The 26543-nt window shown below is 46.2% G+C and overlaps 1 protein-coding gene across 2 annotated transcripts in view; it reads left to right on the forward strand.

The window, feature by feature from the left end:
- The window catches only part of IGF2R (insulin like growth factor 2 receptor), a 136897-nt gene that overhangs the window by 74360 nt on the left and 35994 nt on the right, over positions 1-26543 (forward strand). For both annotated transcript variants that reach the window (XM_063623223.1, XM_055268728.2), the window contains exons 13-30: positions 1067-1210; positions 2300-2437; positions 3054-3201; positions 3715-3892; positions 4348-4463; positions 4927-5095; positions 7021-7200; positions 12996-13097; positions 14972-15073; positions 15856-16048; positions 17827-17997; positions 18781-18924; positions 19031-19206; positions 19799-19886; positions 20686-20901; positions 21669-21799; positions 22071-22168; positions 25453-25589. In XM_063623223.1, the coding sequence (XP_063479293.1) occupies positions 1067-1210; positions 2300-2437; positions 3054-3201; positions 3715-3892; positions 4348-4463; positions 4927-5095; positions 7021-7200; positions 12996-13097; positions 14972-15073; positions 15856-16048; positions 17827-17997; positions 18781-18924; positions 19031-19206; positions 19799-19886; positions 20686-20901; positions 21669-21799; positions 22071-22168; positions 25453-25589 (2631 nt within the window). The remainder of the gene's footprint in view (positions 1-1066; positions 1211-2299; positions 2438-3053; positions 3202-3714; positions 3893-4347; positions 4464-4926; positions 5096-7020; positions 7201-12995; positions 13098-14971; positions 15074-15855; positions 16049-17826; positions 17998-18780; positions 18925-19030; positions 19207-19798; positions 19887-20685; positions 20902-21668; positions 21800-22070; positions 22169-25452; positions 25590-26543) is intronic.

Below are 26543 nucleotides of genomic sequence, written 5' to 3' on the forward strand. Positions count from 1 at the left end.
ACTGCTTGATGCACTCTGGAATCCTGAAGTTGGCTAGAGCTCCCTGACGTGGGCTAAAGCCATAACTGGGAACAGAAGGAACCACGTGGAAAATACTACGTCATCTTTTTAGTTTGTAACCTGAAGAATAACATTGCCGGTATTTGTGTACAAGTGATTTTATTTTATTTTTTTAACAATTTTATTGCCTAGAATTGTTCAAAAGTTATGGTTTAAGGGAAGTGTAATCTCAGCTGTCGCCCTACTGTAAGAGGGGCTTGCATGCTTCGCTTCTTTTGCTGTCAGTTTTGGTCCCGTAGCTGTCATCCAGAGACTTCTCAATTATTTGATACAAGTATTTAGCACATTCATTTTTGTCATTTATGACTCACTTTGAAAATGCCAGGCTATGAGAATAGTGAGAATCTGTTAAAAGCATTCAATAAGGAATTGTGAGCCTCGGTTGGATTTTAGGAATTATGTCGGTATTCAGAATTGCTGGTGTGTCTTTAAAAGCAGGTTCAGGCATGTCCATGTCTTTACTAAGAAGGACTTCGGAACAGAGTTTTAATCCTTTATAATAAAAAGCAAGCGAACCAAGAAGTAAGCAGCCTCCTGCTTGGGTTGCTAAACAGGTTTCGTTAATTTCTGCTTTGGATATGAGACACATTCTCACCCTTTGGCTGTGTGTCTGTGCTTTCAAAAGACTTTGTGTCTTGGGGTAGCTGAAGCCCTGACAGTGGGGGACAATGTCAGTTTATAGTTGGCGCCGATGCATGTTGCAAGCCATTTGGTCTTTCTTGCCCTGGAAGAGCATTGTGCGTCATTCATGGCACTTTCCGGCTGAACCTGTGGATGACCCTGGAGGACCCTGATGTGGCTGTTAACGTCTAGCCAAACGTGGCACTCTAGGGAACCCATCCACTGCCCTGGTGGGTCCGGTGGGCTGGAGAGGGCTGCACTTGCTGGGCTTGGGCTGGTTTCTTTCTTTCTTCTTCCTTTTTTTCTTTTTTTAAAATCACTTCTTTGTCTGCATGATGATCATTTTTAACCACGTCTTCTGTTTTTTTTCCCCTTTCTCTTCCAGATAAGAATGGAAGTAAAAATCTGGGAAAATTTATTTCCTCTCCCACGAAAGAGGAAGGAAACATTCAGCTCTCTTATTCAGATGGTGATGATTGTGGTCATGGCAAGAAAATAAAAACTAATATCACACTTATATGCAAGCCAGGTAAAAATTTTTAAAAAGATGAAATCTTTTATGGGTTCAGACAGAGGTCCTGCATTCTTCATATCTCTGTTCCTCATCAGTCCCTGCAAAGCTGATCAGACAGATTGGCATGGTGTTAAGCATTTTGAGTTCCAGACTTTGGTGATGGGAGATAGGTCATTTGGAATTTTTCCCTCATCCCCTCCCCAAAACCAAATCAGAAATGGAGAAACCAGATGGTGTCAGAAGGGAGTTGTGTTCTCATTGCTGTATCCTCTTCCTTGGGACTGATACGCGGCCAGTCATGCGGTTACTTGACTTCCTCCAAAGGGGAAAAAAATCATGAATGGTTTAAAACATTGCCCATGATCTCACCACTTAAACACAATGTTAATTTTCATTACCTTTATTTATAGGTGTATGTTGTTTTTACCAAGTCAAAATTTTTATGTTAACAAATCTTAATGTTTCTCAAAGTGTAGTATTTTGTAAATACTTTTCTATGTTTCACAGTTCTATTAATAATTTTTAGGAACTTCCCTGTTGACATGGTGTGGTTTTACTATTTTTAAACATTTTCCTTATTGTTGGATTAATAGCATGTTTCCAGTGTTGCTAATTGTGCTATTATGTATCCTCTCTCTACCTCCCATTGAAATATTTCCTTTGGACAAGTTCCCAGCTGTGGGATAAAGTCAGAAGCTAGGGTCATTTTGTTTGTTTGTTTGTTTTATATGGTAAAATATACAACATAACGTAAAATTTACCATCTTAACTGCTTTTAAGTGTGGAACTTGGTGACGTTGTTGTGTAATACCACCACCATCCATCACCAGAACTTTTTCATCCTCCCAGACTGAGACTCAGTTCCCATTAAACACGAGCTCTCCATTCCCTCTCTTCCACTTTTTGTCTCTACGGATTTGACCGTTCTAGATACCTCATATAGGTGGAATGTACAGTATATGTAGGGCTGTTTTTTCACCCTTCTATGCATTATACCTCATTTCCCACTGTCCTTTCCAAGTCTACTTCTAGCAGAGAAGAATGAGGTAAGATTTTTTAGGAACGAATGGATTAGTGATCCCCATCTCTTTTCCCCATTGACAGGTGATCTGGAAAGTGCACCAGTGTTGAGAACGTCTGGGGAAGGCGGTTGCTTTTATGAGTTTGAGTGGCACACAGCTGCGGCCTGTGTGCTGTCTAGGACAGAAGGGGAGAACTGCACGGTCTTTGACTCCCAGGCAGGTCTGTGTCCGAGCAGGACCTCTGCTTTAATGTGACTTGGAACCACTTAAGGTTTCTTCCTTAACATTCTTTGTGAGGTTTTCAAGGTAACCCGCCTTAGAATTTTATTCATTCTATTTGAACAAAATTCTGAACATCCGACGTTTGGGGCTTATTTGAGATGTTGAAAATACTATCTTGAATTCATTATTGAGGTGGGTTTGCTGAATGCAAAACTTTCGGAACACAAGGGAATAAATGATGTTTGAAAAGGCTTTCGTGTGAATTCTAGGCAAGAAACCTCTCTGAGGGAGACTTTACAAGAAGGCCATAATATCGTGCTCATCCTGCTTTGAACATGCTGTTGTTTATTAGCCCAGCAGTTATGGGCTTTGAATAGCGCTTTAGGCTAACCCAGTAAAAGGGAATGGTGGAGTTGGATCCATCTCCAAGGCCAGTGTTAGTAATCGCAGTTCTGGTGGCCTCAAGGGGCAGTGTCTCCTCTGCCTCCTCCACTTCTTCCTGCCATTGGGAACCGCCTGGGGAGAACCTCTCCCTTTCAAGCTGTGGGGTGAGACCACTCTGTTAGCTGTTCGGACTGACCTTCCATACTTTTATTGTTTTTATTCTTTCTTAGGGTTTTCTTTTGACTTATCACCTCTCACAAAGAAAAATGGTGCCTATAAAGTTGAGACAAAGAAGTATGACTTTTATATAAATGTGTGTGGCCCGGTGTCTGTGAGCCCCTGTCAGCCAGACTCAGGAGCCTGCCAGGTGGCAAAAAGGCAAGTGGCTTCTCAGTTCTGTTTCATTCTTAGGCATTATGTGCTAACAAATATTATTTTCAAGAATAGGTGTGTTCTCACTTAATGTCATTGCTTTATGACAAGCATTTAAATACTGATGAGACCTGGTCTGAAAACTGAAGGATGTTAGGAGTTTAATTTCCCAGAGAAAGGAGCAGGCCCATCCTTGGGAAAGAAGGGTGGATTGAGGTCATGCCTCACTTCTGCGCATCTTGCGCTTCTCGGTGCCTAGATATCTCTGTGCATATTTCTGCATTCTGCATAACTGTAGTTTAAATGAAGTGAGTTGTCTAAACCAGCGGTGCCAAGAGGAGATTTGGGTCCCAGTGTCCCTGCTGCTGTTAGAGACCTTGTGTGGGTTCCTGTGGTCTGCAGCCCGGGCCTGGTTTTGGTGACTCCCCACGTCACTCACGGGCCCTCCCTTCAGTGTGGCAGCCTTGGAGTGCTTCTGCCCCTCAGGTCTTTGCTGAGAGAAGTGTGTGTTTATTTCAGTGATGAGAAGACTTGGAACTTGGGTCTGAGTAACGCGAAGCTTTCATATTATGATGGGATGATCCAACTGAACTACAGAGGCGGGACGCCCTATAACAACGAAAGACACACACCGAGAGCTACGCTCATCACCTTTCTCTGTGATCGAGACGCGGGGGTGGGCTTCCCTGAATATCAGGTAGGAATGTTTGTCCCTCATCGCGCTCCCTGAGGATGCTCACGCCTGTGGTGGGCCTTTCATTGAGAAGCAGAGCTTGTATCAGTCTGGGTTTCTGGCCAAATCATCACCGTGATTAGATTTGTCAGGATGCCTGGGCAGTATTAGTTTTTTAAGCTGTTTATTTAGTAGGTTGTGCACCTTAATAACAGCCCACAAGCCTGTCAGTTTTGGGTACAAAACATGCAAAAGCATAAAAAAAATCCTGAATTAACCCCCACTTAGCAGAGGCTAAATTTCATCCTGGTTTATTACTGGACAATCTTTCTTTTAATAAAATGAAGGGAGATGGGCACAGTAAGCTTTTCTTCACAGTTTCTCATTGGGAACATTGCTCTCGTCCTTTTTTGAGTCATGGTTTTATGTCACGTGTCTTTCTTTTTTTGCCATCCCTCCCCGCATCTGCCGTGGATTAGGAAGAGGATAACTCCACCTACAACTTCCGGTGGTACACCAGCTATGCCTGCCCGGAGGAGCCCCTGGAATGCGTGGTGACCGACCCCTCCACACTGGAGCAGTATGACCTCTCCAGGTGAGGCAGAGTCAGCTGCTCTGTTTTTGGCCTGGTGCAGATGCTGAGGTTGCGGGTGTTGCTGGCGAGCGTGTGACTGAGCTGATGATGGGGAGTGATGCTGGCTCTGGGGCTGCAGGACCAAGGTGGGGCATTTTCAGCAGAGTGAATTCTAATAACAGTCTGGTTGCCATTGGGATAGCAACCAGTCTTGGCCACAGAAGAGCCTCAGCCTTCAGCTTCATCATTTAAAACAATGACTGTCAGTGCAGAGGCACGGGGGACAGTTCAGGTCCACTGCATACTGAGTTTAGTGAAGGTTGAGTGTAATCCTGGTGCGTCATGAGTCCAGACAAGCCAACTCCTGGTAGTGTGATTGGTGGAGCATGTTTTATGTGGTAGCTTTACTTCCCCAACTACATAGAAATGAGACTGAAATGTGTACGCTCTTTAAAAGCATATACATTTTGCTTTGAAATTTTAGTCTGGCAAAATCTGAAGGTGGCCTTGGAGGAAACTGGTACGCCATGGACAACTCAGGGGAACATGTCACATGGAGGAAATACTACATTAACGTGTGTCGGCCTCTGAATCCAGTGCCGGGCTGCAACCGATACGCATCGGCTTGCCAAATGAAGTATGAAAAAGATCAGGTGAGTCTGTTTTCACTGCTTGTCTCCTTTGCCCTCCTAATTCCGTGACTTAGTGGGCGGAGGTGGTTATTTTGGGACATCCAGATCAAAGGCGGCACAGCTGCTCAAGAGAAACTCTCTGAGTAGGAGTGGGGCCTCTGTGTGAACTCATCTGCCTCCTGTAGGAGCAGAAGCGTGTCACACAGGAATCATTGTTCACATGGAGAATGCTGTGTTGCAGACTTTTGATCACACGTAGGGCAGAGGAAGCACCAAATGGTTATGTCTAGCCTGAATTCAAAAGTGTCTTTAGGTGCTTTCAGCAGACACCTGTGAAGAAGAGAGTTTTGCTTCCAAAAAGCTCTTGCTTCTGGATTGATTATGGGGAGAAACCGGTTTGGGAGAGTTGCTGTGGATGAACTAGATTCAAGCACGTGCTCTCATTTGCTGCAGTTCGTCACTGGGTTGAATGCAGTCACCGGCAGAACATTTACCCATCTCCTCTGGTCATTGTACGTGGGAATCTTAAAATAGAGATGTCTCTGGCAGTTGGCTTCTGTAAAAATAGCGTGTTGGGAGTGTACTTCTCTTGGTGTATGCTAATGGCAGATTGGAGGTTTTTGAAAGGAAGGTGGCAAGTGTGCTCTGGTGGTTAGGAATCGAGTTCCTGGTTGTGTGTACCTCTGCACATGTGTGTTCTTTACTGGAGCAATGACTTCAGTGCATAGTCAGTCCTCATTATTCACAGATTCTGCATCTGTGAACTTGCCTATCTGAGAACACGTGTAACTCCAAAATCACCATGCGGAGCGCTCTCTCAGTCATTGCTGGAACGCGTGTAGTGGCCCAATGTGCGTAGTACCCGACAAGCCTGTTCCTGGTTGAAGTTGAACAGGGGGACACTCTGGCCTCTTGTTTCTGCCTCACCCTGAGGTGAGCAGAGGATGGAGAGGGCGAGGCAGTGCGGTGCAAAAGCTCCAGCCCTGGGGCCAGTTGGACGGGGTCTGAATTCCAACTCCGGCATCTCAACTCAGATGCTCCAGAGCAGGAACTTCTGCGCTGCACTGCCTTGTAAGGTCTCCCTAAGAGAAGTTTCTTGCCTAGAATTCACACTAAAGCCTTTTCAAACATGACTTACTCCCTTGTGTTCTGAAAGTTTAGCAGGGCAGCCTTAGGTGAGCCACTTAACACTCCTGAGCCTCGTTTTTCCTTTTGTAAAATAAAGAGAATAGAATCTGTCAGCATGAGTTGTCTTGGGATTTCAGATTATAATCTGTGTGTAATAGGTTTGTTTGCCTGATGTGTGGCCAGTCAGTACACTGAGACATTGGGGATTACAGCCGAGAAAGAGTTTAGTTGTAGGGCAGGCGAATGAGGAGACGAGAAGAAACCTCAAATTCACCTCCCTAAGAAATTTGGGCTGAGGGACTTAAGGGGTTTGGAGCGGGCCAAGGTGTGGGGATTGTTTATTGGTAGAAGAGGGCAGGGTGAAGTCATTGGATGGGGAGATGAAGAAACTGCATTTGGTTCACTGTAGGGGGGTCTTCAAAGTGGCTAGTGTCAGCCGTTCCACCGGAATTCAGGAACTGAAGAACATCTTACATGATTCTTGAATGAAAGCCTTATGATTCTAATGCCAGTGATTCTTTCTATAGCAATAATGGGGGGATGTGAGTAGTACCTAGTGCTATGTGACTTTCAGTTACAGACCAGCATGCAGCCTGATTGGTGCTTAATTGCATGCCCGGAACGCAGCATGCAGTTGTTGTTAACTCTTTGAGGATGGTTTCCTATTCCATATGTAATAAGGGGGTTTCCCCAGGAGCAGTGGTTCTGTATTCAATAATTCATTGTTTGCTGCAGCTTTATAGAATGTAACCACCACCAGTAACAAATCGACTGTTATCTTCAGGGGGAAAAGCCTAACAGGACTGGTTTTCTTTCAGGGCTCCTTCACTGAAGTGGTTTCCATCAGTAACTTGGGAATGGCAAAGACTGGCCCGGTGGTTGAGGACAGCGGCAGCCTCCTTCTGGAATATGTGAATGGGTCGGCCTGCACCACCAGTGACGGCAGACAGACCACATATACCACGAGGATCCATCTTGTCTGCTCCAGGGGCAGGCTGGTAAGGCGCTGCTGCTGGCCGGTGACCTTCACTGCTGCATTTTTTGACTGAGCATTGCCTTATGTGTCTCTTAACAGCAATAGTCTTGGGGTGGGTGGCGGAGTTAGACCAGTCTTAGTTCTGCTTAAGGTCGGCGTGCGGTATATATGTGCACAGGCAGGGAATGATTTGTGGTACCTTCATGGCTGTGATTTCTGAAGTGTAAGCCTCATCTTTTGCTGCGGAGTTTGAGGCTGTGGTGACCTACACTGTTTCATGGATTTTTTTTTCTGAGTCGTACAGACATTATCTGGCCTCTTAGTTCTTGTGAGTTGAGGATCATGACAGTGGAACAGAACTTAGAGATAGTTTCGTCCTGTAGGGGCCAAGGGAAAGCTTCCTTTTCACCTTTTGAAGTTTCCCTGAAAATCGGCTGTCAGCAGGAGAAAAGACATTAAAATTTTGACGTGCATAGCACCAGGGAATAAATAGCAGGAGAAAGATGAGCCAGTAGCCTAATGTAACACAGAAGGTTATGTACCCTATTTCACACGGGAGAGGGAGATAGGGGATGTAGACAGTTCTTTTGAGGGGGCAGCAAATGATTATTTGGGAGAATGGACTGAAATTAACTTGCAAATGATTCTCTTTGGAGCCTGAATGAGGAAGGCATTGTCTTGTGCACAAGTCTGTCCAGGTGTGATTGCTGTCCTCAGTTTTCTTTTGTGGGATAGATAATGAGATTTCCGAGTTTCTTTTGGAAAGAAGCCTTCTTGTTCAGGTAAGGAAATTCCAGAGAAAGTCCCTCCCTGTGATTGGGGGTGGAGGTAACAAGGCACAGTTAAAAGGATGACCTTGATTCTCAGGCAGCTTCTCAGCATGTCAAAGCACCAGTCCTTGGGGTATTGCTTTCTCAGCCCCAGCAGTCCAAACCACAAAGTCCACAGTTAGGGATCTGAGGCTTGGTATAGCTCAGGCCTATGGGTGAACGATGAGGGCTCTATGTGTAATACAAAACAGGAATAAGAAATTAAGGCTGAGGGCTGGGCACGGTAGTTCAGATCTAACCCAGCACTGTGGAAGGCCAACATGGGAAGATCACTTGAGGACAGGAATTGGTGACCAGCCTGGGCAACATAGTGAGACCCCATCTACAAAAAATAAAAAAAAAATTTAGCCAAGTGTGGTGGCTCATGCCTGTACTCCCAGTTACTCTGGAGGCTGATGCAGGAGGATTCCTTGAGCCCAGGAGGTTGAGGATTCAGTGAGCCGTGATTGCACTGCAGCCTGGGAGACAAAGTGAGCCCCTGTCTCAAAAAAAAAAAAAAAAAAAATTGGGAGGCAGAGATGGGAGGATTGTTTGAGCCCAGTAGTCCGAGAGTAGCCTGGGCAACCCAGTGAGACCCCATCTCTACAAAAAATTTAAAAAATTAGCCAAGTGTGGTGGTGTGCATCTGTAGTTCTGACTACTTGGGAGGCTGAGGTGGGAGGATCACTTGAGCCCAGGAGGCAGAGGTTGCAGTGAGCTGAGGATGTGCTACTACTCTGCAGCTCCTTGGCAACAGAGCAAGATCCTGTTTCAAAATAATAATCATATAAGCAACTTCAGCAAAGTCTCAGGATACAAAATCAATGTCAAAAATCACAAGCATTCCTATACACCGTTAACAGACAGAGAGCCAAATCATGAGTGAACTCCCATTCACAATTGCTACAAAGAGAATAAAATATCTAGGAATCCAACTTACAAGGGATGTGAAGGCCCTCTTCAAGGAGAACTACAAACCACTGCTCAAGGAAATAAAAGGACACAAACAAATGGAAGAATATTCCATGCTCATGGATAGGAAGAATCAGTGTCGTGAAAATGGCCATACTGCCCAAAGTAATTTGTAAATTCAATACCATCCCCATCAAGCTGCCAATGGTTTTCTTCACAGAATTGGAAAAAACTACTTTAAAGTTCATGTGGAACCAAAAAAGAGCCCGCATTGCAAAGACAATCCTAAGCAAAAAGAACAAAGCTGGAGGCATCATGCTACCTGACTTCAAACTGTACTACAAGGCTACAATAACCAGAACAGCATGGTGCTGGTACCAAAACAGATATATAGACCAATGGAACAGAACAGAGGCCTCAGAAATAATACCCACACATCTACCACCATCTGATCTTTGACAAACCTGACAAAAACAAGAAATGGTGAAAGGATTCCCTGTTTAATAAATGATGCTGGGAAAACTGGCTAGCCAAATGTAGAAAGCTGAAACTGGATCCCTTCCTTATATCTGAGACAAAATTAATTCAAGATGGATTAAAGACTTAAATTTTAGACCTAAAACCATAAAAATCCTGGAAGAAAACCTAGGCAATATCATTCAGGACATAGGCATGGGAAAGGACTTCATGACTAAAACACAAAAAGCAATGGCAACAAAAGCCAAAATAGACAAATGGGATCTAATTAAACTAAAGAGCTTCTGCACGGCAAAAGAAGCATGGATGAAGCTAGAAACCATCATTCTCAGTAAACTGTCATAAGGACAGAAAACCAAACACTGCATGTTTTCACTCATAGGTGGGAATTGAACAATGAGATCACTTGGACACAGGGTGGGGAACATCACACACCAGGGCCTGTCGGGGGGTTGGGGGCTGGCGGAGGAATAGCATTAGGAGAAATACATAATGTAAATGATGAGTTGATAGGTTCTGCAAACCAACATGGCACATGTATACCTATGTATCAAACCTGCACAGTGTGCACATGCACCCTAGAACTTAACGTATAATAAAAAAATAAGGTATTAAAAATAATAATAATAAAATGAATTACGGCTAGGAGGTAGAGGAGGTGAGTGGGATTGCTGTTGGCCCTGAGTTCCTTAGCCAGGGGAGAACAGCAGACTGTGTGGAGTTTGCTCTGCTCTTCTCTCCATGGAAATGCTTTGGGGCCATTTTATACAGTCCTAATTGCGTCTGTTTTTTAATTGGGGTAAAATATATATAATATTAAACTGACCATTCTGACTGTCTTTGGGTTACATATATTATACACATCTCTGGTGTCTTGTATTTGTCACCAGTATCCATGTCCAGGACTTTTTACGGGGTCTTGCTCTGTCACCCAGGCTAGCGTGTAGTGGGTGCAATCATTGCTCACTGAATCACTGCAGCCTTGACTTCCTGGGCTCAAGTAACCCTCTCACCTCAGCCTCCTGAGTAGCTGGAACTGCAGGTGGAGTTACCTGTAATTATCAAAATGGTTTTTAAATTTTTTGTAGAGATGGGGGTCTCTCTATGTGGCCCAGGCTGGTCTTAGAACTCCTAGGTTCAAGCAGTCCTCCTGCCTCAGCTTCCTAAAGTGCTAGGATTATAGGTATGAGCCGCCATACACAGCCTAGAAGTTTTTTGATGGTCTCAAATCTAATTTGGAAAGGAAAGCTTTATTTCTCATTAAGGTTTGCAGCCTGCAGGGTGGCCATTTCTGACAGGCTGGGAAGTGTAGCCGCAGGCCGGAAGCCAGAAACAAGCACTGGGAGGGAGGAAGACTAAGACACAAATGAATGCTGAACAGGTTAGCCAATTATACATATTCAGCAGGTTTTAGGAGCAGCTACGCATATTCACAAAGGGATGGCACGCACGTGCATGTGAGTGGTAGGCAACATTTATGCAGCATGTGTCCCCACATTCATTTTGGGTTGGAGACGTAACATTTAAATGTATTACAGTTGGGCCCTATATGTCGAAAGGTGAAGCAGAGGACATGAAGGCCCTCTGTGTGCAGCCTCCATAGAAGGCCAGGACCACCTGGGAGTTGTGGTCTCTTATCAGGAGGGAATGCTGGTCGATTGTTGTGTTGTCAGAACTGCAAAAAGGGATGGACGTTGTCAGGCGGTAGGTTGATACCAGCAGCAGAGTCTTTCAAAAGGGCCAGCTTCTGTTTAGCACTTAGGGAAGAAAGCCTAGCGGTTAACGAGGAAAGGGGTGTAATGCGGTATGTCTCACCTCCCACCCTGTCATGGACAGGAATGTAGTTTTTAAGTTTCTCGGGTCCCCTTGGCTAAGAGTGGGGTGTGTTCAGTCAGTTGTGGGGCTTAGGATTTTATTTTTATTTCTTATTACCTGTAGTTTTAGGTTTACACCAGGGTCACGTGTTTTTGAGAAATTATCAAATGGTTAGGAGAGTGGAGAGACTGGAAGCCATGTTCGTTATCAACTAAATTATTAACAGTCCCTTGTTGCCGGTGTGTGGCAGCTTCCTCAAGCCCCACTGAAATGAGCCAGCAGGATGTGTTCTTGCCCTGCGGTGGCCCAGTGGACGCTGCCTCACTCACCTGCCTGGTCTGCTTTGTCATTGGCTAACACACTCTTTTTCCTGAGAGACACTTCCTTTAGAGTTGAAGATCTTGGGGATCAGGGAATGAATGACGGGCAGGCTGAGCTTGGCCCATGCTCTCTGTGGGAGGTGTTCTGTCCGGGTTGTACACACTCTCCTTGGATTCACCTGAGCTTGGGCCGCCCACTTCTCTCAGTCTCAGGAAGGATCCAGGTTTGGTGTTCCACGGGGAGATGCCCAGGTTGCCCAGTTCAGCCCGGTGGTCTGTTTTGGGCACGTCTGTGCATTCCCTACCTGTGGACTGCCCCCTCCCTCTCTGGTTTCTTGTTGCCACTGAGACACTGGGTAGTTCCATGAAGTTCTTGGACCCCTGGTTTTCCAGCTTTTCTATGATACCATATTTAGTTTACAGAGTAACTTCACATTGTTGTCGTGTCTCTCAGCACTCATATGGGGCCTGCTGCACAGCAGCAGCACAGGAAATACACTCACTGAAGGAAGAAAGGGCCACTCTCCCAGGGGTTTGCAGTCACAGAACTTTCACAGGCTGAAGCTCAGTCCCTTTCACAAGCACATCATGAAGTGGAAGGAGCAGGTGTGTTTTTATTCTACTGCTAGTGTTGCTGAGGCCTGGAGTGGGTGGGGGCTTTCAAGGGTAGAGAGCCCTTGACGGGCAAAGGTGTGGACTCAGTGTTAGTGGCTGTTGTTCCTGAACCTGTGACCCTGGGCAGGTGTCTTAACTTCCTTGTGCCTCAGTTTTCTCATTTGTAGGCTGTGTTTGTGGGTCACTGGGAGGTGCAGTTGAGAAATGCTAACAAAACTCATAGTGCAGTCCTGGTGTGTGATACACACTCCCTGATTGGCAGCTGCCATTGCCCGTGTGGTGGTGGTGCTCTCACAAAGCTAATGGCTCTTTGGGGGAGCTTTTTATGGAAACATACACACCGAAGGGTGCACAGATGATGACGTGACACAGCTGGGCGAGTGTCCACAAACTACACATCAAGAAAGAACATGCTACCCCCTAGGGTGGCATGCCCTCTTCCTGCCACTGCTCAGCACCCTCCTGACCTCTGGCAGCGCAGGCCAGTGTTGCTGAATCCTGAGCTGGTGTCAGGGACTCCTATGTACCGTTGCCTTTGTGTATGGCTTCTTGCATTCAACTTTTTGTGTAGAGTGCTTCTCAGAACCTTGGGCTCAGACCTATGTTTGGATCTGAATTCTGCCATTTACTGCTGGCATGATTTCTATATTTCTGAATATCCAAGCGTAGGAGATTATTTTGTCTTCATAGGGAGAATGAGAACATTAAATTCTAATTAGGTAATGCACGTTAAGTGCCTAGCTTATTGGCTGACTCATAATAAACATCTAGCAGATTTTGGCTATTTTTATGTCTCAGGCGAGTATTCTTTCGGTTAGATCAAGTTCCATGTTACTGTATTGACTTTTACCCTGGATTTGCCCATTCAGAACAGCCACCCCATCTTTTCTCTCAACTGGGAGTGTGTGGTCAGTTTCCTGTGGAACACAGAGGCTGCCTGTCCCATTCAGACAGCGACGGATACAGACCAGGTATGTGTGCTTTCACCTGGCCCTTGTGCTGAGCTGCCTGCTGGACATCCTCAACTCACCCCAGTGTTCCAGCTCTGAACTGACCCCTGCCCCTTCTTTCTGAATCAGTTACTGCGTTGCATTGACAGTGGGTGTCTGCAGGTCACCCTGAGTTCCTCTCCACCCCCATCTCCCAGCTCCTGGGATAAGAACCAGGTCCCTCAGTCTTACTCTCTGCTCACTGTAGTTTCCTTCCTTTCGTTTCCATTCCTTTGTTCCTTCCATGTGGCAGTGGCATCCTGGTGGGCTCTGGGGCTTCTGCACCACCGGCAGATGTCTGACTAGTCGATACATCATTCCACACCTAAACCATCTCAGTGCCTGTCCCCTAGAGGGTAGAGCCCGTATGTTTTAATGTGACCCTATCCATAGAGCACAGCCTGCAGGTGTTAATGTGATCCTGTCTATAGGGTGAGGCCTGTGTGTCTCACCTGTGCATAGGCCAGAGACCACAGGTGTTAATATGATCTCGTCTATAGGGTGAGGCCTGTGTGTCTCACCGTGGCCCTGTGCATGGGCCAGAGCCCACAGGTGTTAATATGATCCCGTCTATAGGGTGAGGCCTGTGTGTCTCACCGTGGCCCTGTGCGTAGGCCAGAGACCACAGGTGTTAATATGATCCCGTCTATAGGGTGAGGCCTGTGTGTCTCACCGTGGCCCTGTGCATAGGCCAGAGCCCATAGGTGTTAATATGATCCCGTCTATAGGGTGAGGCCTGTGTGTCTCACCGTGGCCCTGTGCGTAGGGCAGAGCCCACAGGTGTTAATATGATCCTGTCTATAGGGTGAGGCCCGTGTGTCTCACCTGTGCATAGGCCAGAGCCCACAGGTGTTAATATGATCCCGTCTACAGGGTGAGGCCTGTGTGTCTCACCGTGGCCCTGTGCGTAGGGCAGAGCCCACAGGTGTTAATATGATCCTGTCTATAGGGTGAGGCCTGTGTGTCTCACCGTGGCCCTGTGCATAGGGCAGAGCCCACAGGTGTTAATGTGCCACTCGAGGCTCTCAGTGCCTACTGTGTCCTCTGGCCCCTCCCGCCCTCTGCCTGGGTCCATACCCTCCCCTTGTTGAGTGCACCCTGCAGGGCATAGCAGTAAGCTGCTCAGTGACGTTCTCTCTGACCTCCCCAGGGTAGTGAGTTGTTTGCACAGCACCATGTATATTTCTTTATGGTGGGACCCGTTTGCCTTCCCACTTCCTGTTCTAAGCTACACTGCAGACTCTGGCAGCAGAGACCAGGGCTTTTATAAACCAACAGCCCCAGCACAGGGTCCTGGCTTTGTAACTGCTCAGTGAGGGCAGGATGCCAGGCACCCTGTTCATGGACAGTGTTTCTGGGGCTGTGGCCACCGTCCCCTTCCCTGCATTCAGTGGACAGAGGGAGGCCCAGGGCAAAGTTAAATATGGAGAGGAGAGGATATCATTTGACAGTCACCTGATCATACTTCCCATGATTACATTAAGGGAATAATTGAGACAGAAAACAGAACATGAGATTTCTTAAGATGTTTATTTTCTTTAAGAAACTTGTTTATGAGTCTTATGTTTCCTCTCCAGCTCTAGGGAGTAGCAATAGTCTTCTTAGGGCAGTGCAGTAGCCTTAACAGCTTCCAGGTGAGTGTAATTTCTGAGTCTGGGCTCACACTTGGTATACTTTAGGGTGGTATACTTGAAGAGGCTACATGTAGGGCTACATTTTTGATAGGGATTTTGAAAGTAAATGGAGAAACAGCTTTGTCAGGTGCATACATGCAGGTTTCTGGAGGTGCCATATGTGTTATGTTCCTGTGGAATTGGTTTGAATGAGCCCCTTTTTCCCCATTTTGTTTCCTGTAGGCTTGCTCTATAAGGGATCCCAACAGTGGATTTGTGTTTAATCTTAACCCACTAAACAGGTCGCAAGGATATGTGGTCTCCGGCATTGGGAAGACTTTTGTGGTAAGAGTGATATGATGCATTTCCAGTTTGCTTTGAAACAAGGGGAGAGTGCATTATTGAAGTCACCTGCACGTGGTGATTTGAGAGAATTGCCCAGGCCACTGTGGTGGCAGCACTTACTCAGAAGGAGATGGGAAAATCCAGATTGAAGGGAAACATGAAGTAAAACCATTTACCACCATTCTGGCACAGTTCAGACGTGAAGACTGTTATTCTTCAAATAATAAGTTGTTCTCTTTAAGGAAACACTTTCTGAAGGTAGTGCTGAAGCCTGTACTCATTGTCCATTGGTCTCTCCTTACTGTATCTTCACACCAGAGAGCATAATTGACTTCATTTTTACAACTATAATAATTTTTAATGGAAAGATATCAAACTTTTTAAGAAATGTAGGGTACCACTTTATACTTACTTGTAATTAACATGATTTCAATGATACGTACTTTCTCATAATTGAAAATATTATAACATTATGACTTCTGTGTCTTCCCTCTCTTATATATGGTACATTATTACATGCAGTAGATCTTATGCATTTATAGATACAGGGATGTATGAATTTAAATGATGTACAGATAATAAACCTTAAAGGCAGTTTATAGATACTGACCTTTGGACTTATGTACTAACTGTGCTAACATGCCAGAAAGTGGAAAGTTGGCAAGTTGACTAACAAATAAGAAACGTTTAACCTAGTGGGATTTGGAGTTGCTAGGGTTCTTGTCTATGGTGAGATACAAGGCATAAATTTGTTTGTATGGCTCTTACCGTCTGACCTGCAGTTTAATGTCTGCGGCACAATGCCTGTCTGTGGGACCATCCTGGGAAAACCTGCTTCTGGCTGTGAGGCGGAAACCCAAACTGAAGATCTCAAGAATCTGAAGCCAGCAAGGCCAGTCGGAATTGAGAAAAGCCTCCAGCTGTCCACAGAGGGCTTCATCACTCTGACCTACAAAGGGCCTCTCTCTGCCAAAGGTGAGCTCAGAGCCATGTTGTTTTGTAGCTAAAAAGGGCCCTGGTGGCTCTGTGGCTGGCCATGCACCTTCCTGAGTGTAGGATGTGCACACTCCCCCGCCACCATGGGCTGTGCTGTCCACCTTGCTGCAGGAGCCACCACGTTGGTCTTCCTGTGTTTGACCTCGCAGAATACAGGGGTCCTGTTATCCGCGGGTTCACTTTCTGTGGTCTCACATGGTCCGAAAATAATAAGGTATTTTGTGAGAAAGAATGAGAGAAACCACATTCATGTAACTGTCATTACAGATATTGTTACAGTTGTTCTGTTTTATTGTTAATCTCTTGCTGTGCCTAGCTTACAAATTGAACTTCATCCTCAGTATGTGCGTATAGGAAACAGCATAGTATATATAGGGTTCTCAATTTCAGGCATTCACTGTGGGTCTCGGAACATTTCCCCCGCAGATAAGGGGGGCTGCTGTAGCCTGTATTCAACACAGCAGTCAGAGTGATGTTTCTGAAACGTCACATCATATCACTTCCCAGCTCAGAGCCCTCGGAGGCTCTGCACTATACCTAGAGTAGAAGCCAGCATCCACAGTACGGCCATGGGACGCCCGTGGGGGCTCTCTGAGATGATCACCCCCCGCTCTTCCCGCTCGGCCTGTCCACAGTACGGCCATGGGACGCCCGGGGGGGCTCTCTGAGATGATCACCCCCTGCTCTTCCCGCTCGGCCTGTCCACAGTACGGCCATGGGATGCCCGTGGGGGCTCTCTGAGATGATCACCCCCTGCTCTTCCCACGTGGCCCTCTGGCCTCCCTGTTTCTGATATAAACAAAGTGCACTCTCCCCCACCCTCCCCTCTTGAATCTTTGTACTTGCTGCTCGCTCTGCAACCAGCACAGCTGTGGGCAGGGGTTTTCGTCTGCTTCGTTCATTCCTATACGTGGTAGGAACTTAGTATTTGTTCAATAAGCCAACAAATTAGAGTTACATTGTCTTCTAATGCTTAGATTGGTAAACTCGTGGGATTTAAATATTTTCTGGAAGAGTAGGAATGCCAGGATGTTAGGCTCATGGTAGAAATCTGTCATAACATAGGCCACTGTTGCAGTATGTAAAGCTATCATCACATAGGCCACCGTTGCAGTGAGTGTGTAAACCTGTCATCACATAGGCCACCGTTCCAGTGAGTGTGTAAACCTGTCATAACATAGGCCACTGTTGCAGTGTGTAAACCTGTCATAACATAGGCCACCATTGCAGTGGGTGTGTAAACCTGTGTCATCACATAGGCCACCGTTGCAGTGTGTAAACCTGTCATAACATAGGCCACCATTGCAGCGAGTGTGTAAACCTGTGTCATCACATAGGCCACTGTTGCAGTGTGTAAACCTGTCATAACATAGGCCACCATTGCAGCGAGTGTGTAAACCTGTGTCATCACATAGGCCACCGTTGCAGTGTGTAAACCTGTCATAACATAGGCCACCGTTGCAGCGAGTGTGTAAACCTGTGTCATCACATAGGCCACCGTTGCAGTGTGTAAACCTGTCATAACATAGGCCACCGTTGCAGTGAGTGTGTAAACCTGTCGTAATATAGGCCACCGTTGCAGCAAGTGTGGCCACTCTGTTCATGTCGAGTCCCTCGATACATACTTCGTGCCCTGGTGTCATTGTTCCCACGAACGGCTGTGAAGCTTGTTGCCAGTGGTGTTGCTGCACTGTGCTTGTGGGCTGTGTCGGGAATACTGTTCTGTCTCTTAAAATCTGGGCCTTCTTGCTTTACAGGTACCGCTGATGCTTTTATCATCCGCTTTGTTTGCAATGATGATGTTTACCCAGGGAACTCCACATTCCTGCATCAAGACATCGACTCTGGGCAAGGGATCCGAAACACTTACTTTGAGTTTGAAACTGCATTGGCCTGTGTTCCTTCTCCAGTGGACTGCCAAGTCACCGGTAAGGCCGTGTGGCCTAAGAACTGAAAGGCCGGTCAAGAGTCAGTGTGTGTGTGAGTGGATATGAAGGTGTGTTTCTGTGTGTGTGTATATTTGTGTGTGTGTGGTGTGTATGCTTGGCTTTGCAGGCAGCATGACGTTTCTGTTATATATTTTCTTTGAATGATGCCTAGAGTTGTAATGTTTTTCTTGAAGGGAATCTGACTATACAGTTAACGGTTTTAAGCTATCTTTTGGGATCAGATATGTCTTAAGAACAGAGAAGAGAATGCAGAGGAAACACTTTTCACATATACTGTCAGAGCTTCTTATTTGAGGGTGGAAAAAAAAAAGAAAAAGATGTTAAACTCCCTAGGCTGTGCCCTGGAAGCTGACAGTGTATACAGGAGACCTTGGACTCGGGTTGACCCTGCCCCCTCTGCAGCAGTGGTACTTCCTTGTCAAGGGCAGTGGGGGTTTGGCTTTTTTCTTTAAAGTCTTTAGGGTCTCACTATGTTGCCCAGGCTGGCCTTGAACTCCTGGTCCTAAGTGATCCTCCTGCCTCAGCCTCCGAAGTAGCTGACTACAGGCGCATGCCACCAGGCCTGGCTGTGAAGGGCAGTTTTGAGGGACAGAGTGGGTGTGTTTTGTAGGCAAAGCCTCTCAACCTCCTGTGGATTTCCTTATCCTCACAGTTAGGAATGCCAGGTTCACACCTCGTTAGGGCTTATTTAGGGTGAAAGCCAGTTCTTGAACGCTCACAAGGAGGCAGAGTTCTCCAGCGTGGTTTTTTGTTGTGTTTCAGACCTGGCTGGAAATGAGTACGACCTGACTGGCCTAAGCACAGTCAGGAAGCCTTGGACAGCTGTTGACACCTCTGTCGATGGGAGAAAGAGGACTTTCTATTTGAGCGTTTGCAATCCTCTCCCTTACATTCCTGGATGCCATGGTGAGTTCTGCTTGGTCTCTTGATTGGCGTCTGTTCATATTGTTAGAGCATTTGACTCAAGGTTGTCACCTTCCTCATGCCCAAACCACTTATTCTGTTCTTCCAGGCAGCGCAGTGGGGTCTTGCTTAGTATCAGAAGACAATAGCTGGAATCTGGGTGTGGTGCAGATGAGTCCCCAAGCCGCGGCCAATGGATCTTTGAGCATCATGTATGTCAATGGTGCCAAGTGTGGGAACCAGCGCTTCTCCACCAGGATCACGTTTGAGTGTGCTCAGATATCGGTGTGTGTTCAGACCAGCAATGACATATTGTCCCTGGGTGACTCCATTTCCCATTTCCCTTGAACCTCTGAATCTCCTATCTTGTTTAAAACTTGCCTGTGTTTTCGTGGAGTTTCAGCCATTGCTAGGATTTGACGAGAATGCACTCATTTCTTCAGGTCTTAAATTTTTAATAAATGCTATGTAGTTTGCACATGGAGGTCAAAAATTGGGTACTAATTGTGGCTATCATTTATTTAATTTTTTTTTTTTTTGAGATGGAGTCTTACTCTGTCACCCAGGCTGGAGTGCAGTGGTGCAATCTTGGCTCGCTGCAACCTCCGCCCCCCAGGTTCAAGTGATTCTCCTGCCTCAGCCTCCCGAGTAGCTGGGATTACAGGCACCTGCCACCGCGCCCAGCTAACTTGTATTTTTAGTAGAGACGGGGTTTCACCATCTTGGCCAGGCTGATCTTGAACTCCTGAACTTGTGATCCACCCGCCTTGGCCTCCCAAAGTGCTGAGATTACAGGTGTGAGCCACCGTGCCTGGCCCCATTTGATTAATTTTTAAAATAAACAGGAAACAAATCAGGCTGCTGATTTATATTACAGGGCTCACCAGCATTTCAGCTTCAGGATGGTTGTGAGTACGTGTTTATCTGGAGAACTGTGGAAGCCTGTCCTGTTGTCAGAGTGGAAGGTAGGACTGGGCCTGTCCCTACGAGTCATTTTAAATGTATAGAGTAGCTGACGTTCTGAACGATGCCTTAGATATGAGACCATGTGATAACAGCCATAGCTGGGGTCATGAGACACACGCTAGGGGGTAGATAGTTTCTTATCCTTGAGCTTTGTTTTTACTGAAGCATATTGCTAATTTCACAAGTGACATTTTCCTTGTGTGCCTGGATTGATGGGATTTTGGCATCTGACGCTTGAAGACACTAATGTGGGGTTTGGTTTTGTGTTGTTTGGTGAAGCAAGTCTTTATTCCGGGACCTAGACTTTCCTAGAAAGCTGTTTGCCAGGCGAGTTGTATTATATATAAACAAAATCATGTGGAAATGGTTTTTAATGCCCATTTATAGCTGGTATTTACCTAACCAAAAATTGTAAAACTTTTTTTTTTTTTTTTTTTTTTGAGACCTAGTTTTGTTCTGTTGCCAGGCTAGAGTGTAATGGCGCCATCTCGGCTCACTGCAACCTCTGCCTCTTGGGTTCAAGCGATTCCCCTGCCTCAGCCTCCTGAGTAGCTGGGACTACAGGGTGCCTGCCACTATGCCCAGTTAATTTTTGTATTTTTAGTAGAGATGGGGTTTCACCATATTGGCCAGGATGGTCTAGATCTCTTGACCTAGTAATCCACCCGCCTCGGCCTCCCAAAGTGCTGGGATTACAGGTGTGAGCCACTGCACCTGGCCATTTGTAAAGCTTTTTGCTTGAAAATGTGAATGTGTGTGTGGTTGCAGTTGCCCTTCTCTTCTTCCATGTTCTTGAAGGAGACAACTGTGAGGTGAAAGACCCAAGGCATGGCAACTTGTATGACCTGAAGCCCCTGGGCCTCAACGACACCATCGTGAATGCTGGCGAATACACCTATTACTTCCGGGTCTGTGGGAAGCTTTCCTCAGACATCTGCCCCACAAATGACAAGTCCAAGGTGGTCTCCTCATGTCAGGAAAAGCGGGAACCGCAGGGATTTCACAAAGTGGCAGGTACCATTGTTTGTCGTTTTCTTTTTGTTGCAAAGGAATGGAATTAAAATATTAAAATATTTTGCTAAAGATGAATTTTCCCTTGAGTCAGAAACATGAGTGTTCTACTGTAAAAAAAAAAAAAAAAAAAAAAAAAAGCATATTAATGATATTTCAGATTTTGCTTGATTTTCTTAATCAGAGTACCTACTGAAGGATGTTGGTAGAGCATGTCTGTTTTATTCTTAGCCATGCCAGTTACTGACTCTAAGGTCATATTTCTCTTCTTTATTACACAGTGAGCTAGCCAGTGATGGATGTTCTGAGGTAGTACTTGATAGCATTGAGTCACAGGGAATGCATTTAGTACGAGGTTTGGCTGTAAAAATTACAGGGCAGGCTGTTGGTCATTCATGCTATTTCAGCGGTTGGGCAAGATTTAAATACATTTAGGAACTTGTAAAAATGAAGTCAAAGTAGCTGGTAGTGAGTACGTGGACAGCCCTCAGGCACAGTGGAGAAAGTGACATTCCCTTAGGTGATGAGGCTAAGGAATGCCCCATGTCATCATACACGGGTCAGTCTGTGACGTTGCAGCAGCCTTGAACAAGGGGAAGCCTGATTTTATTCCCAAAGTGTAATGTGACAGGAGTGCATGGTGTGGTGCCGGGAGGCCTGGGATACTTTGTCCCACACTCTTCAGGGTGTGTGGTGTCACATGTCTTAGGCCAAGTTTGACAGCCTAGGGACCCAAACCAAACCTTGTTTAACGTTCTCCTTCTTTACAGGTCTCCTGACTCAGAAGCTAACTTATGAAAATGGCTTGTTAAAAATGAACTTCACGGGGGGGGACACTTGCCATAAGGTTTATCAACGCTCCACAGCCATCTTCTTCTACTGTGACCGCAGCACCCAGCAGGTGAGCATGTACCGACGGCCCTCAGCGGGGTCTTCTCCCCACCCTCAGGCTGCTGGGATTGTATTAGAAAGAATCTGTCCTCAGATCTCATCAAATCTCCTGGTTAACTGAGTTTAAAATACCATTTACAGAAAATACGTTGAAACTTTCATCGGTTAGTATTGATTTTCATGAACGTAACCATTCTTTACTATTTTCATTCTTAAAACTCAAAGTATAAACTAAAGTTTTGCATTCTCACTTTTATATATGTGCCTCTTAACTTTTTTAGCCAGTATTTCTAAAGGAGACTTCAGATTGTTCCTACTTGTTTGAGTGGCGAACGCAGTATGCCTGCCCACCTTTCGATCTGACTGAATGTTCATTCAAGTAAGTCAATGGATGTGTTGTCTCTTTTGGACAGACTAACTTGGTATGATTTTGCTTTAATAATTAGTGGTCTTGGGTACAGGGGATTAGATTAGTCCGTTAATTTACCTAGGACTCGGTTTGCTCGTATTAAAATGAGGAGTCGGGCTAGGTTAACTCTCAGCTCCGTCACCACCTTGAGCTGCTGTGGTGACTGTATGGGGAAGGGATTGGAGCTGAAGCAGAGAGTGGACACCTGGCACTCTTGCGTGATCCACATGTCAGTGAGCAGAGTGGGCCAGGAGCTGTGTGTGACCCCTGTGGTGAAGGGAGGTCTTCGTTGCATGTGATTGTCCACAGAGCTGCTCTCACAGCTTTGCCAGATCGCCCTCTGGTCACCTGGGGTCCTATCCTTAGAGATTTTGGTTTTGTGGGTCTGCGGTTCTGTTTTTTGGAGGGATGCCCTGGCAGTTCTGCTGTGTGAAACACCCAGTATGAGCCACTTGGTCAATGTTGACTTTCCTGGGGGAAAGTGCAGGTGATTCTGTTTCCTTCCAGCCTTTGTTCTGTTGTGTCATCTGTTATTTAATGTAGGTGAAATCATCACTTAAGTTTTAGGAACGTATGTAATTGCAAGCATTTAGTAATTTATGTTCAGTGACTTTAAATCATAATTTTAGTAACCTTACCTTTTCCAGTTAACATTTTGTAAATATTTTCATGTGAAACAAATTTGTTTCTCATTTCTACTGGATGGGAAATGTTCTCAGTAGATATCCCCGGTTCACTTAGCACTTCTCTTTCTGCCATTTGAGGCTGCCTTCAGTTTTCTGATATTTATATACAAGGAATGAAATTTTGATTTTCTTTGCACATAAAGCTTTTTTTCCTAAAGATATGTGTATGTGTGTGTGTGTGTATATATGTATCGTTTTTGAGATGGAGTCTCGCTCTGTCGCCCAGGCTGGAGTGCAGTGGTGTGATCTATCTTGGCTCACTGCAACCTCCTCCTCCCTGGTTCAAGCAATTCTCCTGTCTCAGCATCCCTAGTAGCAGGGATTACAGACACCACCATGCCTGGCTAATTTTTGTGTTGTTTTTTTTTTTTTCTTTGAGACAGAGTCTCGCACTGTCGCCTGGGCTGGAGTGCAGTGGCGTGATCTCGGCTCACTGCAACCTCCACCTCCCGGGTTCAAGTGATTCTCCTACTTCAGCCTCCTGAGTAGCTGGGATTACAGGTGCCCGCCACCACACCCAGCTAATTTTTTTTTATTTTAAGTAGAGATGGGGTTTCACTATGTTGGCCAGGCTGGTCTTGAACTCCTGACCTTGTGATTCGCCCGCCTTGGCCTCCCAAAATGCTGGGATTACATGTGTGAGCCACTGCACCAGCCTATTTTTAGTATTTTTAGTAGAGACAGGGTTTCGCCATGTTGGCCAGGCTGGTCTTGAACTCCTGACCGCAGGTCATCCTCCGTCTGCCTTGGCCTCACAAAGTGCTGGGATTATAGGTGTAAGCCACTGTGCCCGGCCTTCCTAAAGATATTTTTTATGCTAAGTTTTTTAAAGTAGAATTAAGTCAGAGGAGAATTTTATAATCTCTTACAATAAAAGTTAATACATGTCTATTGTAATTGAGAGTCCAAAAATATTAATAGATGAAATTACCCACCCTCACCTCTCCCTCCCCTACCCCTAGCTTCACACTCCACTTTTTACTATTTCTTCTTGTGGTTCTTTTTGGAACCTTCTATAACTCTAAACCCTCTGTTTGTCAGCTTCTAATGGTGTCCGTTGACTCTCTTTTAAAAGATGAAAGCTGTCCTCACCCGTGCTGTTCTCCTCTCCTCTTTCCTCTGCCTTGGCTTCGTTAGTTCTATTTTTATTTCTTCTGTTGACTACTTTTAGAGCATTTGGTGATACTCACTAAGCTCTGTTCTTGTCCCATCACCTTCACCCATTTCCCTTCCTGCCACCTGCCCCTGGTTTGGGCGCTCCTCCTCTCGTGCATGCAGTACTGCAGCTGCCACTCCGAGGTCTCCCTGCCATGTCCCTTGTCACACATTTGGTTAGTCCCACACAGTAATTAGAATGATCCTCTTGAGATATAAGTCCCACCATGTCGCTCTTGCTGAAACCTTCTCATTGGGACCCACAGGCTGAAGTTCTTCCTCTGATGGACATGACCACCGTGTTATCTCTAACCTCACTTTCACTCTGTTCCAGCCACATGGGCCTTCTGCCTTTCTCAGGTCGTGTCGGGCTTATGTGCCTCGGGCCCTTTGCTCGTGCTGTTCTCTGCCTGGGATGCTCTTTACTGGGTGCCGGGATGGTCAGTGATTCCGTTTCTCTCAGAGTCTATTCACAGGTCCCCCTCTCAGTCACGCCTTCTCTGGCTCCACTGTCTAAAATTTCAACAGCTGCTTTCCTCTGCCCCCCAAACTTCATATCCCCCTTATCTGCCTTTTTTTCCTACAGCTCTTACTTCCATCAAATAATAGTATGTATTTTTAAAAGTCTATCTTGTTCACGGTCATTTTCTTCCACAGGTAATTTTGGTAAACTTTGTAAGATTGATGATGTTTATCTGTTTTGTTTAATACAGTACCCCCAGTTTAGCACACAGCTTTTGAATGAGTGACCAGTTTTTATTCCCCTCTGAAGCGCTAAGAGCTGCCGCCGAGGTGGCATCTGTAGCTGCTCCCGTCGCTGCTCCATGGTGGCAGAGTGTGTGTCTCACTCACTGTTAATATTGCTCCTGGCATGGGGTTGATTCCCAGTTACTGTCTGTATTTGGGATTTGTGTAGTTAGTGAACCTTTAGCCTGTGCAGAAAGGTCAGCAAGCCCATTTTAATTTCAGTAACTGCCAGTGGTCTTGGTTTTAAAACAACAGGTGGCCTGCGGCTGCCCCAGGCATGGCCCCTGCTGTGTGTGCTCCGAGCATCTTGGCTGCTCACCTTTGTCACCAGCGAGTTCCACTTCTCAGTGGCCTGAGCACAGACAGCACGCACTTTGCAGACTTGAGTTTTTCTGTTAAAATTTAAATTTTAAGTGAGCCTAATAGTTTCCTGAACTATTATGTTCAGGAAAGTTATGTTGTTGCTGATTCTGATGGTGTGTGTGTGTGTGTGTGTGCGTGTGTGTGTGTGTGTGTGTGTGAGAGAGAGAGAGAGAGAGAAGTCGAGTCTAAAGTTCAGTCACGCTTAGACTATGCCTGAATACTTGAACTTTTCTAGACAGAGTACCCAATGTTTAAAGAGAATACGACCAAGCCTAATTAACTGCAGGGTTTTCTTTTTTTCAGAGATGGGGCTGGCAACTCCTTCGACCTCTCGTCCCTGTCAAGGTACAGTGACAACTGGGAAGCCATCACCGGGACGGGGGATCCGGAGCACTACCTCATCAATGTCTGCAAGTCTCTGGCCCCTCAGGCCGGCACTGGTGAGAGGGGGCCTCCTCTTGGGGTGGTGGTTGCAGTGAGCGTATCACAGGCTGGCACTGGTGAGAGAGGGCCTCCTCGTGGGGTGGTGGTTGTAGTGAGCGTATCACAGGCTGGCACTGGTGAGAGAGGGCCTCCTCATGGGGTGGTGGCTGTAGTGAGCGTATCACAGGCTGGCACTGGTGAGAGAGGGCCTCCTCGTGGGGTGGTGGTTGCAGTGAGTGTATCGAAGGCTGGCACTGGTGAGAGAGGGCCTCCTCGTGGGGTGGTGGTTGTAGTGAGTATATTGAAGCCTGGCACTGGTGAGAGAGGGCCTCCTCATGGGGTGGTGGTTGCAGTGAGTGTATTGAAGCCTGGCACTGGTGAGAGAGGGCCTCTTCATGGGGTGGTGGCTTGTCATGAGTTTATCGGGGAAGATCAAGTAGGATGGGGATTCTTTGGAGGCACTTTACTCTCTGCAGCATGGACGTGGTTTGGCTGAGAAGCAGCAGGACGAAGAATGATTTAAGGGTCTTAACAATTGATCCCTAGTATGGCCCAGGATAAATCAGTGCTGAGGACTGCTGGGAATATGATAATCCTTTCTGAACATGAGGAGATGGAGGTATAATAGATAGAAATAATAACCATGGTGACAAATCCTTCTTAGCAGGTAGGAGATGGGGGGTGTGACGTGGAGGTCCTGGTGTGTGCCTGCGTATGTTGAGAGTTCTATGGTCAGTCCTTCTGTGATGCAGGGACAGCTCACTCAAACCTGCAGTGCTTGGCTGAGACTGGATGTCAGCTGTACATGGGAAACCAAGGGCACCTCCAGGGATCTTGGTACCACTCATGGCCGCTTGGAATCCTGAAGATGAAACTCATCCCATGTTCGTGGAGTTTCATACAGGCCCACCTGCATCTTGAGTGGCTCACCTCAAAGGGGGTGTGGTTGTTTTTAGCTGCAGAAGGTGGTT

This window comes from Symphalangus syndactylus, chromosome 2 (assembly GCF_028878055.3).
Source record: "Symphalangus syndactylus isolate Jambi chromosome 2, NHGRI_mSymSyn1-v2.1_pri, whole genome shotgun sequence".
In the NCBI taxonomy this organism is placed as follows: Eukaryota; Metazoa; Chordata; class Mammalia; order Primates; family Hylobatidae; genus Symphalangus; species Symphalangus syndactylus.